The sequence below is a fragment of the Crocodylus siamensis genome, chromosome 1, assembly GCF_052110815.1.
Source record: "Crocodylus siamensis isolate JL-2025a chromosome 1, ASM5211081v1, whole genome shotgun sequence".
Lineage (NCBI taxonomy): Eukaryota > Metazoa > Chordata > Crocodylia > Crocodylidae > Crocodylus > Crocodylus siamensis.
In genome coordinates this window covers 1,797,714-1,815,829 of record NC_143395.1, presented here as the reverse complement: position 1 = coordinate 1,815,829, position 18,116 = coordinate 1,797,714, and the positions used below count along the sequence as shown (strand labels likewise).

Here is an 18,116-nt window from a genome sequence, read left to right as displayed (position 1 = left end):
TTCATGCTAGCATCTGATAAAGTAGGTTGTTGCCTACAAAAGCCCATGCTTCTCTGAACCAGTTAGCCTCAAAGGGCACGTTCAGATGAGCACGCATGTGCATTTTGCCAGGGATAAACAGCAATGGCACATAGTTGTGCCACTACTACTTGTCCCCAGGGAATGCCCCTGTGCATGCGCTCTCGCACGTGGCAAGTCACCTTCAGTGCAGTAGGGAGGCTGGGGCCAGCACTTGGGCTAGCCCCAGCAGCCTTACCTGGGGTCCTGGGGGTCTCCCAGGGCTCCAGCGGTGGCAATCCAGGTGTGTGGAGCCTGGTCAGCAGCCAGAACGTGGCTCCGGCTGGCCAGGCTCTGGTTTTGCTTGGCGCAATCTGCTGCCACATATGCTGCCCTGTTTTTTGTGGGGCGCAGTGTTTTTTCAATCCGGGGTCTCCCTCCCAGTGTCAAAAACCCCATTGCACTGCAAAGCAGCACAGCGAACACCTGTGCATGCGGAGTGTGCGCTTTGCGGTGCCACAAACCACAGGTGGGCGCTCACCTGGACATGCCCTAGGATGCCACCTTGCCCTACCTTTTGCCTGGCTTCAGACTGACGTGGCTAACCACCTTTCGGGTTATGTCCCAGGTTAACTGTAAGAATATTCTGGTGGGTAAAGCAGGCCAGGACAAAGCTGACAACTGGGGAGAGTTACTCACACCAGACTTTGCTTGAGGTTGCTGAACTTCAGGCAAACTTTTTTAGTCTCCGAGCTGCGCATGTATATGAACCTAGTGCTGGTAAGAACTACTAGCTTTACGGCCCTGGAGACCAGAGTCACCGAGCCACTAAACAGACACGGCCCAGGCAGCAGCCGTCCAAACACAGCCGCCACACTTTCAACCCACCTAGGAGATACGAAAAGCCAGTTAAGGTTCCCCTTTGCTCTGAGGCTTTTCCGATGAGACTGTCCGCAGAAGTGTCACCCACTGCAATGCTGCTTTTCACGGTGGTGACATGGTATATTTATCCAACTGGACTGAGACCAAACAACTTGATTCACATAAGCCACTGCAGAGACATGCTCTCATAACCAACCTGGGTTACAGTTCAACCGGTGATTCAGAATGAAAGGCTATTCTTTCTCCTTTGTCAATTTTTAGCAACATTTTACGCTATACAAAATGTTCCCCCCCCACACACATTTTTTCTGTGACCCTAGTCATCCAGATGAGGCTTCCCTGCCCTAGGCTCTTGCTTCTCTCCCCTTTCATCTTTCCCAAGCTACCAATAGCTTCAGCTGATGCTGACAGAGAACTCAGTGAAAATGCTGAAATTCCCTCCACAGAGGAGATCACTCCACAGAGCACACCATAAACACCAGTTTGCTCCTCTGAACTAATATCCACTTGTACCAGCTCAACGCCTGCTCTCCATCTACCTGCAGATAGGAGAAACCTTAGAAACAATTTAATGATCACACAGAGACCACAGCCTCTGGGGGACACTGGACTCTGGCCATCAACACAGGTTTCCACCCATTTCATTCCCACTTCACATGCATCTCCTATTTTCTTTCCAGCCTGCAGGGAAGGCAGCTGTGCGCCACAGACAGGCCCCCGAATCCTTTGCGCTCTATTAAGTAATGCCTCTTTTGAAGCATCGTCAGTGCTGAGACTTCTGGGGCGCCAGAGAAAATTAAGACGCCAGCTCTCTTCTAGGCAACACTTATGTTGATCAGTAGCAACTCCAGCATCTTCTGCAGAGTTATACCCGCGCTCAAGAGAGGAAAAAAATCAGGTCTTAAGTGCTCATCATGTCAATGAACATAGAGCCATCCCTACCCGTATGTTAGCATAATTAGCTTCTGCCATCACTTCTCTTCCTACTGATTTTCAAAGAGGGCTCAACTCCTGTTCATCTTGATGCACAAACAAAATGTAGCACTTCTAACGCCTGCTCTTGTCCCAGGGAAACAAAACCTAACAACGCCGAGCAGTGAAATCAGACTTCAAACTGATCTACTGAGCTCAAGCCCCACTGGTTCGGTTGATGAATGCAAAACACTGCCTTATGAATGAAGAATGCTGCCATACGCTTTCGATCAAAATGGTGACAGTTAATAAGAGCAGCCTGAAACTTCTGAAAATAAATCCAACGTAATCAAATACTCACCGCTACACAAATTACAGCACACAAGCTGAGAGTGGAATATCAACACATCGCTCCTTTAGGAGTCCTCAAGTTTCTGAGAAAGCTTTAGCAAAAACCCAGAGCTTGCTCAAGCGTGGTCCAGTGGATACGGGCTGGCTGGCAGAAAGCAGACCTGGGTTCGCACTGACTCACTGCATCAACCTCAACGGACAGCTTGACTTGTGTGTCTTACCTTCCTCCCATTTGTCAAATGGGGACACTTTATGCTCCGCTTTCCAGAGAAAACTGCAACATGATTGCTATTTTCCTAATCAAAAGTCTTAAAAATGAGGGCTTGCTTTTGCCTAGGCATAGGACTGGGAGTGAGGAAGCCCTGAGTTGTAGTGCCAACTCTGACGGATGCTTTTACATCTCCCTGCTATTCAGGTTCCCCATCAGTAAAGTAAATAGGGTTTCCACCAGCATAATTATCTTGCAGCCATTAGAAGGAACTAAAACTGTGGCTATGAAGCGAAGAAGAGAGCAAAGAGCAGCGAGGACGGCTGAGTGCAGGGCAGGACTGTGACCATATGCAGAACCAAAACTCAGGGGCAAACCCTGAGATCAGATAAAAAGAGTTGTGTACCGAGTAATGGCTAAACCCTTTCCACAAAGAACAACTCAGGGCTAGAAAGGAGCAAAAGGACCCAGGAGTCCCCTGACAGAGGGCGACAGGACCTGCACTCACAAGTTACACAAAGGGTCCAATCCATGCAAAGCAATAAAGCATTTTCCTCCAGTTAAATGGGGAAACTGAGCCACCATGCCAGGGACAGGAAGTGACAGTCCATCCAGGTACTAGACAGGTAAGCTTTACTTTTACAGGTGTCAGGGGTATGGCGGCTAGCTGAGTCACTGCCCTACTTCCGGTTTCTCCCGGTTCATCCCTTCAGCTCAGCTGCTTCTTTCCCTGTCTCAGACTAGGATCGTTCATTAGGCACTTACTGGCCCCATTACCATCAAATCTGAACATGTTGCTGTTCATAACCTACTTCTGTTTACAGCGCTCCTGCAAGGCAAGGCAGCACAATCAATGCTCCTTCACAGATGGGGAAACTGAGGCAGAGAGAGACAAAAACAGCTTGTCAAACCTCACACAGGAAAGTGGCAGGAACACAGACTTAGTCTGGGACCCAACTACATTGACATGTATGTGCACAAAACCACTTATCCACCCCCTGTCCTCCCCAGCAGACCTGACTGGGGTTCAAACACCCTTGATGCCTCCCTTTGTAACCCATGATTGGCAGTATTGATCAAGAGCCTTGTTAAACAAATCATACCCATTTAGTCAGGAGAACAAAGTATCAGAGAAACAGCAACAAAAAGCCTATATAACACACACACACACACACACACACACACACCCACACACACACACACACCCCCTTCCTATCTCATGCTTTACTTCCAAGATAAGAACTTCTCTTTACTACAAAGGGGCTACTGGTAAAACATTACTGGCAAAGCATCACTGGGTAGGTGCAGCTCACATTGGCAAAAGCAGGCCAGTACGGCATACACCAGTTTCCTGAATCACAGAGGCAAAACCAATTTTAGTTGTCGAACTTCAGCTACGTTTGGGCTTTTATTGTCATAAAAAAGCCACAGCCCTGACATTACTAGGCAGCCATACAGAACCAGAAGTGTCTAGTGTAGTTAGATCAGATTCCCCTCTCAAGTTGGAAGAATATGTGAGACCCAAGTTGCCTTCTTCCAGGAAGGTTAGAGCCATCCGTGACCCACACGGGTCCCCACTCACAACCTGTCAGCGCTGGCCTGTCCCATATTCTCTGGAAAAGGTGGTGCTAAAACGATCTGATCTTATCAGACCATAAATCACATTTTGGGATGCGGCTTGAAACATGCAATGAATGCAGACATTATGATCATATTTCATTGCCTTACACATTAACCGAATCTGTAGCAATCTTGCGAGTAGATAATCCTCTGCAACGTACAGATAGAGAAACAGGAACAGAGAACTCGTCTACCTTAGGCTGCAGAGGGAACGCAGGGACCTTGGACTAGAAGGGGCATCCTGGACCGAGGAAGGAGCTTGTCTCAGAGCTGTAAGCTGATTCTCTGGGACTCAAAGCTGAGTTGTACCAAAAACCAAGTCCTGTGCTAAGTTAGATTTGAACTTCCTGCCCTTCTGAGAGCGCTCTCTCCTGTGCTGCAGACTGATCAAGAAGAATTACAAATTGAACCTTCTTTTTTTTTTTTTTGGTCTTTTTGTTTGCAGTGGATTTGAGAGCTGCTTCCCTCCTCCTTTTCTCTTTCTCTCTCTCTCTTTCTTCCTCCCTCCCTTCCTTCCATAGGCTTCTCATGTGGCTGCACATAAAATGGGTCATGATTTCACAACTGGTCAGATGGAAGGAAAGTTTCTACCATTACTGTTTTATGGCTTTACCTTCTTTTCCCCCATCATTTACTTGATGAACCAATTCATTCCTTTAAAAATTAAACTCATCTGAGAATAACAATGATAAATAGACAGACAGACAGACAGACAGACAGAGAGATAAATCTTATACCAGTTATACTTACAACAAACCTTATACCATATACCCTAACTGGGGCAACACAGTGCACTTCCTGCAGTCAAATATTACCTCTTCAAATAGTTTCAGCCTTATTTTACTCAGTCAACATCCCCTGTCCCTGCCCTTCCCCCATAAGGCACATACAACCCAAGGAACCTTTTTTTTTTTTTTTTAACAGCACATACGCATATACGGACCAGCTGAAAAGTTATCATTTTTGGTGTAGAAGATAGCAAGACTCCACCACAATTTGGGAAGGCCGCTAAATCCCACAGAATACAGCTGAATTCAACTGAATCCAACTGAAACTATAAGACGTTAAATGCCCCTGCTACATGTTACATATATTATGCTATTAACTGGTCAATCTCACAATAAATTTAGACCAGCCACATGCGCAAAGTAAAGATCACACAATGAATGGGTTAATCCTGCAATTAATTTAGATGGGCCACACATGCAAAGTAATTATCATGTAATAAAAATGACTATACCCAGCCATAAAAAGAGCCAACCAGCTATAAAGTTAGTGCTTGAAGATGTGTAACAATTCTATAGCTGGTTTCTATCCAGCTTTAATCTGAACATGTAGCAGGACTCAGAGGTAAAATGGAACTGAAATGTAGACAGGCCAGTGGTACCAATAACCAAAATGTAAAAGTTATGCATTGACCTTTCATTAAGATCTGATTCAGAGTTAAAACTGACAGCTGGAGCGCTCCTTGTTCCTATAAAAGCATACCAAGGATCTCTAAAACCACCAGTCACTCTGCAGCATCCAAATTTATGGGCATAATAACGAGAGCAAAAGGATACTGCATTACATCCAGGTTTCTTTCCTGCTGAGAACTCGGCCCTCACAATTTTTAAAGGGTGCCTAATTTAATGCTGAAATAAATCTAAACTATTTCCAGTGAGGAGGAGAGAACATGGGGAGGCTCCAGGGACTGGTAGTGGGATAAGGAGCCTTTCAAGTCAACATTGGTTGTTCAAATCCAGTTGCAGCTGAAAATAACCATCTGATGGCTACACCCAAGAGCCTCTTTGAATCACGGTGGTGGATTACTTGACAATCAGCCATTATACAACAAATATCTCAATTGTTACTCCTGCTGTGAGCTGCAGCAGAAACGGTGTGTGACTATACCAGCATTCATATTATATAGATATGACCAGGGATCTTGGTTTTCTTTGATATAAAAAAAACCAAACCCACTTTTCAGATTAAAAAAGTAACCCAAAATCCACATTTTTCCATGATTAAAATGAAATACTTTTCTCTCTCTCTATATATTTATATATTTTAGTGGTGTTTCACTTTAATCACAGAAAAATGTGGATTTGGGGACTATTTTAAATCAGAGAAAACCAGGATCCCTGGATATGCCTAAGGCAACCATAATTTTAGCCCTCAAAGTGGTTCTCCCACATTAACAGCAAAAAAGCTTTCAGTCCTGCTTCTTTCTCCCTGTTCTGCGGCAGAGGATTTCCCATTTCTGTTTCAGATATGGCAAACTTCAATCTTTAAACTGAGTTCTTTCTCTTTCCTGCTTCCCCAATAAACCAGTGTGCTCTGATGAAAAACATTCAAAAGCATATAAACTAGGGGGCCAAATGTAAACACTGTGTTTAAAAGACTCTTGATTTCTGAGGTAGTTTGAATTGAGATCCAAATGTTACATCATAGGAAAAGAGACAGCAAAGCTGAGACACGCAGCAGCATAAGGACATAGATTTTCATACTGCCTTTACAATTATCTTTAAAAAGCCAAAAAACATCAAGGCAAAAACAGAGGAGACATTCCCACCAAGGACTGGTGCAAGCAATTATTTCCATTCTAATGGAAACTACTCTAGGCTTTTTCCCTTTTCTTATATATCACCACCCATATGGTTTCTCCATCCCCTTCTACTAACTCACAGGAAGGGCATAAAACTTGCATGGAGATTTAACCATTATGCCTGGGAGACATGAGATTTCCAGTGCCTGATGCTGATGTTGTAATCTCTAAAAATAACAGGCATCATGATTCTCCTCCTTCTTAAAACAATGCAAAACCAGGAGTCACAAAGTAGTCGCTGGAGTTATAACAGCAGAAACCCACCCCAAAGAGAATCAGGGTCGGTATTTCCAGCAGTGAGAGACTGGCAAGCACCAAAACGCTGCCGCTCTGCAGGTGGGCATCCTGCTGACCACTGCTGTTACCATTCCTCTGCTCTCTTGAAACTGGACAACAGAAATGTAAGGTCTCTGCTTTGCTGGCATGACTGGCTGATGTGGTACTTACACTACTGGAAAGGTTCTGAGCATACTTTACATGGGGAGGGAAAGTCAGAAAGCCTCGTGGGGGTCTTCGGTGTTATTTACCATTCTGTAACAGAGACAATTTAGAAAAAGACAGTTATCACTCCCAAAAAAACAAAGGTTTATTTTATTATCTGGCTACTGACAATAACATTTGGATAGCGCTGCGCTGGGTAACCTCATACAAGCCTAGCTGGGCTTTTATAACAATCCACTAGGGAGATGCAGCCAGGATGGTACTGGTTAGGAACTTCCATTACAAATATGTCGGTTCCCAAAAAACCCAGCCCTACTAAAAGAAGATCTGTGCAGTGTCTCATGAAGTGCAATACCCCAGCCTTCCTGCCTGTCCTAGACTATAAGCTATGCTGGTCAGCAGGGGCTGAACTGCGACTGTACACTGCACGCACTGGAGACGTATTCATAGATTCAGAGATGTTAGGGGCTAGAAGGGACCTCTGGAGATCATCAGGTCCAGCCCCCAGTGCTTGGGTAGGAAAAACTGCTGGGGTCAGATGAACGCAGCAAGGTGCACATCCAGTTGTTTTGTTGAAGATCTGCAGGGTAGGCGATTGTACCACCTCTGGGGGGAGTCTGTTCCAGACCCTGGCCACTCAAATCATAAAGAAACTTTTCCGTATATCCAATTTATTGACTTCCCACTTCAAAAGCAAAAGCCCGCTGTGAGAGAAAAACCTTGTAAAAGCCTCACCAGGTGAGTAGTAATTTGAAATACTGTGCATTGCTGTGGTCGTTTTCAGAACAGAAAGCAAAGAAACCGAGTGCTGGAAGGGACCTTGAGAGGTCACCTAGCACAAGGGCCAGTGAGCTGGGGCCCATGGGTTGGATCTGGCCTGTGAAGAGACTGTATCTGGCCCACGGCTGTGGGGGAATCCGTAGCATTCAGTGGCAGAGGGAATTGGTGCCAACAGAAGTGGCAGTGGGGTCACAAATGGCGGCCCACCATAGGGCCAGCTGTGTTAATTCAGCTCACCGTTGCAGAAAGTGGCTGACCCCTGATCCCTCTGCCCTGAGACAGGATTAACATGCATGCGGCCATTATTGGGGTCCCAGTTAGGAAAGCCCTGTCTGTGAGCCTCTAACTTCTCCTGTGCCACCTTTCAGTTGTTTCATCTGAAGCACTGCTAGGGCCCAACCTTCTTCCCTTTGTCTTCAGGCAGAGCTTTGCCATCGATTTTAAGGCACCCTTTGTCTTTACATCTGGAACATAATTCTTCACATGTCAACACCATGCATATTGCAATGACTCATATTATAAATGGAGAGCTTATAGAGCTAGGAAGGCTGACCAGCTGAATGCTCTCTGTGAGAATATATTTTAAATCTGGAAACATTAAGCGTTGCTCTCTGGATAATCTGTAACAAATCCATCTCCTTATATAATCAAACAAATACTTTAAGGTACACAGCAAGCACTCTTGTGAGAAAGCTGATATCTGGGGCTACGCGTGTATTATAAACTAAGCCTCCATTTAGGAAGACAGAGGTTATTACCACTTAAGAAATAAGACTAATTGCAGTCACCAAATACCTTGGAGCAGTTGCAGAAGAGTTAGTTAGTTCATGTCATTTGCAAGCAGTTCTAAAGTAGGCACTAAATATTAGGAAAATGAATGACCTAATGGTTTCTTTAGCTACCATTGCTGGTGTCTTTCTCCCTAGACTGACACAGATTGAAAGCACTGCAAAGGTAATCAACCAGCGGAAAAGTAGGAGGCAGGTCATCACAGTTAGGCAGACTATGGAAAAAATTAGTTGTACTACATACCGCTGAGGATTTGCCTTCCTATAATATGCATTACTAGAACTAGAATTATCAGTAGGAAAACACTTACAAATCCAGGGATACAGGCAACAAACACTCTTCAAGCAGAATCGCATGAATCAGAACAAAACTGCTGGCAAACGATGGCAAACCTTCCAATGCAATACGCAGCAATACTGGACTCCCCATTCACGATGAGAAGGGATTTAAGGGAGAAGGGAAAGGGACGCTGCTTTGTTTCAGCCCTTAGGATCAGGTGGGTATATCCTGAACCATTTCTTGATAAGATAATGCATAACCTTGGCATTGTCGTCAACTGGGGAGCTGGACCCGATGAGCTCATGAGGTCCCTTCCCACCCTAAACTTCTGTGAATCTGTGAATTCTCCCATCTTTTTCTATTGCCTAGGACCCCAGTTGTGACACTGTTAAATCCCTGAGGGATGGGGAAAGACAGACCCCAGGGATTTCCTGCAGCCAGCCTCCCCTCAAATCTCCCCATCCAGAAACAGTTATGCAGCAAAACACTTCCCAGTTAAAACTCAACTGCATTAAAAAACTACAGTCGCAAAAGCAATGAGATCATATTGTTGACTGGTTGCCAGATTTTGTCTTTGAAAACTAAAGCAGGGTTTTTTTTGTGTTGAACAGAAATAAATTATAGCCTTAAATATATACAAACTTTCTGAAGGACACAGTATCTAGTGACAAGCATCTTAGGACTCTAATTCTGATGCCTCCTTCTAGGATGAGAGCTTGAAAGAAGGCCTGAAGAAAACAGAAGATCAAACTGGTGATCATTAAACAGTGTTAAGAAGTGGAGTTGGGGCTGCATAAGACAAAGGGAACAAATCTGGAGGAGGCAGTAACAGGACTGCTAGAAAGGATAGGATGGTAAAGATTTCAAATTCATTATAAATAAATTCTGGGAGTTTGGCGCATGGGTGTGAGTTGAGAATGGAAGAGGAAGGAAGTGCTTCAGGGGATATTAAGCTGGTGAACCCGGGCGATGAGGGCAATAACAGAGATTCAGTGGAAATGGAAAGGGAGAGAAAAGGCTTTGGGAGGTATTAGGGTTGTGCTGGGATAAAAGCTGTGGTGGCTAGTGGGATATTCAGGAGGAGATTACTGGTAGTCACAGACACAGGACCGAAGAATAGGGTAGACTTGACAGTCCTCCAGGCAGCTGTAATTGCAAAAGCAAAGGCTACATAGGAAAAACCGGAGGAGAAATAAATTATTCCTTTAGCTGCTCACAGAGCAGAGCCAGCAGCCACTAGACAGGGTCACAGCTGGTTCTCCCTGCCCAAAGGATGACTGGTCTAAAGTTCACGTGAGCAGAGAGAAATTGTAAAGGGATGTGTCGAGGATCTCTCCCATCTGATTAATCGTCAGAAGGGAAGCAACTGAAACATCGTTTTAGCCAGATCATGCAACCTAACGAATATGACTTCAGCCATCAAACTTCTCAAACAACCCATCAATACCACTCTTTTTTTTTTTTTATAAACTAATATGCTGAACCAGGTTTAATAATAGCAGCAAAAACAGGCGTCGCTGTAATCTATGGCTGATATGCAAGTAAAAACTCACAAACCTTTGCCCTCTTCGCATTATTCATTAAATAAATTACCTGTTAATAACACAGGGAAAACATACAACTGGCAACCCGTCCAGTTTCTAGCAGGGATAATAAAAGAATTCAATATTAATATGGAAATCATGGCTGCAATTGTAGAATCGAACGTAATGAACAAGCCTGTCTCCAGCTTAAGTTGCTATAGAGGCAGCTTAAATTTACAATGGATGAGTCTTCGTGGCAATCTGTTTTTCAGATATTAAAAATCTCATTTTCTCTGTGCCAAGGACAAGTGGATGTGTGAAGCATTGGAGTATCAACTCTGCATTTGTCTCACTCGACATGAAATCATTCTCATTTTAGTTCAGGTTTTCTAATACGTTCTTGGGAACCACTTCAGGTTTGCATTTCTCCCTGGATGCAATTAGATGTGGTGAAGTACAGCTCACCCTGCCCCACCACCACTGGCGGTAGCAAGGAGGAAGTTTCTTGGCAAAGATCGCACTGATAGCACTTTATTTGGATGAGAGATAAATATTTCAGATTTCTTTTGAGTGAGTCACAGTGGTGAAAAATACAACTTCTGCATGTTCCTCTTACACCTTCCATCAGAGAAACTTAACAGGGTTTCACAAACAATGAATTAAGAGTCTGTCCTTGTGAGGCAGGCAAATTTTAGATGATTTACAGAAGGTGACTGAGGAACAGAATCTAAGTTATGGCTTAAGGCCACCCTGTGCAACGCCAGTGGTCGGATGGGCACTATATCTGCCTCGGAGGGTGCTCTCCTGATTGATGAAAGGACTCCTTCAGCTCAAGTGGTGCAGGTCTGTGCTGTGGTGCTGAAGACCTCCGGTTCACACTCCGCTGATGATTCCCCACAAGAAAGTCATTAAATCAGCCTGGTGCAAAGCACCCCTGGGTACTGCAGTGCTGAATTTTTGGTTTGCAAACTAGAAGCAAAACCCAAATAATTGGATTTGCAATCCTGTGCACCAGTCACAAAAGAATCCTTCCTCTCAAAACTGAGATAACCCAAGAGGTTGAATGTCATGGATTTGTAGTTTAAAGCCAGCTGCAACTGTGAGGTCATTGAGCCTGGTCTCTGTCTAAAAACAGGCTGTTAAATTTCCCCTCCTAACCCTCATTGAGCCTAAAAATGTGTATTTGACTAAAGTAAAACTTTTATTTGGCTAAAACATGTTTTCCAGAAAGCCGTCCGGCACTGATCAGAAGACATCAAGAGATGGAGAATCCACCACTTTTTTTCATAGTTAATTAGGCTCCCTGTTAGAAATTTCCACCTAATTTCTCATTTGAATTCATCTGGCTTCAGCTTTCAGATATCAGTTCTTTAATTTAGCAGAGAAAGGCACAACAAGAGTTCTTTATTCTTAGGAGAGGTTCAGACTGACTAACGTTTGCATAGTACTTTGGAAAGTCCATGTGCTATATTTATTTTAAAAAGACAGGCTCATCTGGAGGTTTGAGGACACGCACAGAAGTAGGACTGGCTTCCAGAATATGAAAGTCTCACCATCAGACCGAACTGAGAAAGCTCACAAGCTATACGACAGTCCACTCAGCCAACTTTCCCTAAACAGGACAATTGAAAATAGATAAGTGTTGGAATATGGACCTGAAGATGCAAAACTTTGGTTGCTGGGAAAGAAGCTCCAGGGCTGAGGGAGCTTTTTGCTAATAATTCCCTGCCACTAGCCCCTCCCAGTTACCCCTCAGGGATGGTAATTTAAACTCATCATCCAGTTTCATCAGTCATGGCATCAACATGGCAAGGAAGGCTGTTTTTCAAGTAGCCAGAAGACGGTCAGTAAAGTGCTTTATAGGTCTAACTCAAGTCTGGCTAGGGGCAATTTGGGGATGATCGTAAACTGTAGTCCCACATGGAAGACAATAATCGAACTTCAAAGTGACAAGGGCACAAATTATATTGGGTGTCAAACGTTGCAGGGTTGGCTCATAGACACCCCTTGCCCTCCTCCTCCACTGATGCCCATCCATTGGCTGCCTCTGTAGGAACAAACCACGGTGCCAGGCTTTTCGTGGTGCTGCTAGGGCTCCCACACTGCTGCTCTCACCCAGGTGCTTGGCAGCCAAGCTGGTAAGAGCCATGGCATGGGAGCCCCAGCAGCATCGCAGGAAGAAGCTTGGCATTGCGGACGCTTGGCTGCAGCTGCAGCAAGCTCCCCCATCAAAACTGGATCCAGCCCATGAGCTTTTTAAATCCAAGTGAGATGCTTACACAGTGCTGAAGCCCTTGTTTAGGTCCAGGTTTGGATCCCGCCAGCCTGACACCCTAAAGAAGAGTGGGGAGGGCCTGCAAGTTACATAATGACTGCTGGAGGTTTGATTTTCCAGAGAATCTCACTGTTCAGGCCAGGTTTCTCCCATACCAAACATTTCTCAAGCATCAGTCAAGTGGTGGGTTGGAGGTAAAGGTGAACAGGATACAGAGGCTTGCTAATGGCTCTTTGCTAAAGAAAAGGCTGCTAACTCATAGCTAAAATGACAGAAACAGTGCTGGTTGCTGCAGTTACTTGGGTCTCCAGAAAGACCCGAAGATCCATTAAGACATCTAAGATGTGGCTTTCCACTCTTTCAGCAGTGCCAATATCCTCTTCAGCCAACCTGCGTTACTTCGGTCATATAATGACTTCACATGTGTTACCAATCCTTTGTCTACTATAGCCAAAAGTGAGCGCTAAATGAGGATCGAGCATAGAAGGATTTCTGCGTCAAGAGCTGAGGGAATAGAAAGTATTCTGCTAAGCTATAGCAGACCTGGCTTTAGTATTATCAGCATTTTTCCTCAGAACCCTCCAAAACCTCTAAAGTTCCCTAACTTAAAAAATGTCTCTACTTTAGTGAGATGCACCTTGACCTCAGTAAAGGACTCATCGTTTGGTCCAAAGATCAGTTCCATTCCTCCTATTTCCATTCCCCATAAAACATCACCTGTGGAAGCTTTTTAAGCACTGGTAAAGCAGGCTGGAGGGGGGTCCTTAATCCTTTGATAACTCAGACTCTTCCTTGGTGTTCTCCATGCCTATTTAATGCTGTTTTCAACATGGGCTACCCGGCGCAGCTGGGGGAGTGCGTAGGAGCCCAGGTTCTACTTCCGCTCTGGTTGGCAGCTCACCCACTTTGCAACGAAAATCCAGGCTAATCAATAGTCCTCCACTGCCTTTCCACAATTTCCCCACATACTGAGAACAGACAAATCCTCCTGCAGTTGAGAGAAAAAAATCAGTTTAGGTCACTGCAGCGCAAGGAACCATGGGGTATGCCCCCCATAAGTCATAGCAACTCCAGGGGGAATGCACCGACCAACGAGGATGAAGTAACTCAATAGGGCTCTGAAGGGCAGCTGCTCACACCTGGGCTGGGCTAGCTTGGGCGCTGATCAGCTAGACTAAGACTACGACAAGGATTACACTACAGTGCGGAGTTGGCCCTTTCCTGAAAGTGGAGTATCAGTGACTCATTCCATTCTTGCCTTTCTGCCGAGCCTGTCAAAGGCACCAATTAGTACCAACTGTCCTGCCAGTTCTGTGATGTGGACACTTGTTGACTAAGAATATTATATACATTTGTTATAGAAGGAACAGAGCTCTCCGTTATTGTCAGGGCCTGATGACGCTTGATAGTACACGCCTACATGGGAAGGGTATGTCTATACTGCAGAGCATTGCAGCATACACCACCCACATCTACAGAGCTGTGTGAGCACTACCGCTATAGTTACACACGTTCAGCAGAGATTTCTGTCCTATCCCAGGGTTATTCTAGGAACGGTTATGCAGTTCTGTGGGGTCATTTCTGTTCTTTCCAAGCTGGTGCCAAACCCAACTGTGCTGGATGCTGACTTGTCAGGGAAGAGACAACTTTTGCAAGATGCAAGTGTTATGAACCCCAGCCATGTCTGGCACAGGAAAAGCAGACAAGAGCAGCAGATTTACATTGACAAGCTAGAAGAAAGGACTAGGCTACGATTGGACCTAGACAGGTTACAGGGGTGGGCGGATGAGAATAGGATGGGATTCAACACCAACAAGTGCAAGGTGATGCACCTGGGGAGGAACAACCGGCACCATACCTACAGGCTGGGAAACTCCCTTCTCAGCAGGGCAGAGGCAGAAAAGGATCTTGGAGTCATCACTGATGCCAAAATGAACATGGGCCGGCAGTGTGGGGACGCGGTCAGGAAGGCCAACCACACCTTGTCGTGCATCCACAGATGCATCTCGAGCAGATCCAGGGAGGTGATCCTCCCCCTCTATGCGGCACTGGTCAGGCCGCAGCTGGAGTACTGCGTCCAGTTCTGGGCGCCGCACTTCAGGAGGGATGTGGACAGCATGGAGAGGGTCCAGAGGAGGCCACTCGCATGGTCAGGGGACAGCAGGGCAGGCCCTACGAGGAGAGGCGACGGGACCTGAACCTGTTCAGCCTCCACAAGAGAAGGCCGAGGGGGATCTAGTGGCCTGTTACAAACTAGTCAGGGGGGACCAGCAGGCACTGGGGGAGTCCCTGTTCCCCCGAGCACTCCCAGAAGCGACTAGAAATAACGGTCACAAGCTGGCAGAGGGGAGATTCAGATTAGACATCAGGAGGCGCGACTTCTCAGTCAGGGTGGCTAGGATCTGAACCAACGTCCAAGAGAAGTGGTGCTGGCTCCTACCCTGGGGGTGTTTAAGAGGAGGCTGGATGAACATCTTGCTGGGGTCGTTTGACCCCAGTACTCTTTCCTGCCATGGCAGGGGGTCAGACTAGATGATCTGCTTAGGTCCCTTCCGACCCTACTAACTATAAAACTATAAGCAGACCTGGCATCACCAGCAATGGCTCTAGAATATCGACATAAAAACCCAAACTTCCCTGGGGCTGTGAGGAGCATATCCCAGCCCTCCAGCATCAGGACATGTAAACAGGGTAGGCCAGACCAATGAGGAGGTTAACTGTAGTCTCTAGAAACTAGATATTTCAGGCTATTACAGATCAGTGGCTACCTAGTTTGCTGTTGGCAAGTCAGTCAGCGGACCTGCGGTTGTCCAGTTTTGTGAACCAGGTGATACTGAGATGGACCTAAAAATTAATTTCAGGAATGTCAGAGGTGGGTTCAATGACTGGCTTTGAAAGAATAGCTTCTCAGACTGAGCTGGGGTCATTCGTATGCCCATGCTCTGCCTCCCTCTCTCAGTGCCTGAATGCCAACCACAAAGATTTGAATCACTACCCATACCCATGTAGACCTAGCTCGATCACAAGGACAAGATCACAAACATCAACACAGGATATAGCAGCACGACGCACAATGGCAAGATTAGGAAGAGATATAACTTATTTGAATAACAAAGGACCTTATTCCCTCCAACTAAATATGGTTCTCAATGGACTATTGTTAAGCCATATCCTGATATCACGTGTGCCTGGAAGAAGAAGGTTTAATGGCACATTTGGCTGTTACAGGACAGTGGTAGAGCATGCATTTGGCCAACTGAAAGCATGATAACACTGCATACAACCCAACGCGGAAGCCAATATGGCCGATACTATTACGGTAGCAACCCCAATCCTATGTAGCATAAGCAAGGAAAAGGACAACAACTTTCAATTCAAGCAGGTTCAAAATATTACTAATTTTGAACCTGCTGTTACCAAGGGAGGGTGTAGGCAAGCCCTGCATTGCAGGGTGATTTGACTGAAGAAATGCAGTGATGTGATAGGAAATGCAAAGCTGCACGCTGGTGGAACATGGGCCATCTATTTGTTATTGTTAATTATATGATAAACATGAGACTTTTCAAAAGCTTTTAGATGAAACTTCCCGACTTCTCCTTTTTTCCTCAAGCACTCATGCCCCAAATATGCTGTACAATCAAACCAACTCAAGTACTATCACAATATTTAGTGGTCTGAAAAGAACCACAGGAGCTTCAGCTGCCTGGGAAGCAATAAGAGAAGAAGTGCAAAAAAATACAAACTGTACAAAAATGTGCTAACACGTACAATACAAGTAATAGTTTTAGGGTGGTAGGTGTCAGAAGTAGACCTGGTCTCCTTCCCACAGCTGTACAAGGGTAAACAGGAAACATCTGACTGTTCCAGTTCATGGACCAGTTTCAAAGCCCACCCAACCTCCTGCGGCCCGTTGCTGGAAGGCATGGCAGTAAGGCAGTGGTGATAGTGCTGGAGCTGGCATAAGAGCTGGGCCTGACCCTAGTGATAGGCACTCAAGAACATTTTTCTGCTATGCTCAACCTTGTTGCTTCAGCCCCCAGATGTACCCAAAGTACTGCTCAATTGTTCTGTCCCCCTCTGTTTGCTTCCCCACTCTCTTGCTCTGATAGCCTAGGTGATCAGGAGACCTCTCTGAAAAGGTGCGAAGCCTTCTGTACAGAAGGTCACATCCAAGCATCTCCTTTCTCTGCTGTTCACTCATGGCCCTCTCCCCAGAGAGCAGAGATGGCTTTCTCAGCCCAGCAGAAGTGGAAGGTCCTGCCAAGGAAATGAAACATCATTTATTTTTGTCCATGAAGAGAAAGAAAAGAACCCCCTTATTATGTTCTGTATCACAGCAAGGTAATAGCCTAATCTATTTATCTGCTTGCCTGGTGTGCACTGCTTTCATTTCTACACACTGACCTCCTTAGAAGCTGCAGAAAGCCACATGGCCAGCCCACAGGCATGCCAAAGTAAAATAACTTAATCAGTGTTTTTTTTAAATTTGGAGTTGGGAGCAGGTGGGGAACTCAGACTGGGGCCAATGTTGCTGTCAGCATTATTGCAGGACAGGGAAGATTTAAATGAAGGATGCCTCATAAGAGGCAGAATCCTTTCCAGACCAAGGATGGAAGTCCATCCACTTAGACAATGGGAATGTTTGTGCCATATGCTGACTGAATTGCATACTGAAGAGTGGGGAGGGCCTGCAAGCTACATAACGACTGCTAGAAGTTTGACTTTCCAGAGAATCTCACCATCCAGGCCAGGTTTCTCCCATACCAAACATTTCTCAAGCATCAGTCAAGTGGTGGGTGGGAGGTGAAGGTGAACAGGATGCAGAGGCTTGCTAATGACTAAACTAGCTCCTTCAGCCTGGAGAGTGCATCATGCACAGAGAGTGCCCAGAGGCCAAGCGACACTACTCCAAAGGGGGAACACAGCAAATGGGATTTATACTGCCGGCTGTAAATGCTGGTAATGGTACAATTCCAACATCCTAGGAGCCTGACGGTTACAAATTGAGCAATATACACTGGGATGTATATATATGCACAAGCACTCATGCCTGCTAAAACCCATAATCGCAGACCAGGACAATAGTGTGGCTTCTGCCCCCAGGTGAAACTGAAGCTATTCCATGGCATGCAATGCCCCCATAATCAGTGTTTTGCTCATCAGACCCTGAAAACCTCTCTCCCTTATGCTAAATCTCTCCCACTTATCACAACAAAGATGGTAGCAGCGACTTACCCGACTCCTAGTCCAGTGCTGCTTCCCTGAAGGGATCCCTTTTGGGTCCTGGGCATTGCCTGCCCCATCCTGTCAGCTGGCCACGGTCTTTAGCAGAGTGCTCTTCTTCCTCCTCCATCCAGCTAGATGCCAGGGTCTCCTCTAACAGAGCCCCATCTCTGCCTTCAACCTAAAGATCAGACCATCCCTCTTCAAGGGCCTGGCATGCAGGATGGTAGGCTAGGCACTCTGTGCATT

At 45.7% G+C, this 18,116-nt stretch overlaps 1 protein-coding gene across 6 annotated transcripts in view; it reads right to left on the bottom strand.

Annotated features, from left to right (window-relative positions):
- Positions 1-18,116, bottom strand: part of HMBOX1 (homeobox containing 1) — a 152,616-nt gene that overhangs the window by 79,306 nt on the left and 55,194 nt on the right. For 2 of the 6 annotated variants that reach the window (XM_090026352.1, XM_090026434.1), the window contains exon 2: positions 7,005-7,088. The exons of the other annotated variants lie outside the window; for them this stretch is intronic. In XM_090026352.1, coding sequence (XP_089882478.1) covers positions 7,005-7,027 — 23 coding nt within the window. In that variant the 5' untranslated portion in view covers positions 7,028-7,088. The remainder of the gene's footprint in view (positions 1-7,004; positions 7,089-18,116) is intronic. 6 annotated transcript variants of the gene reach the window in all.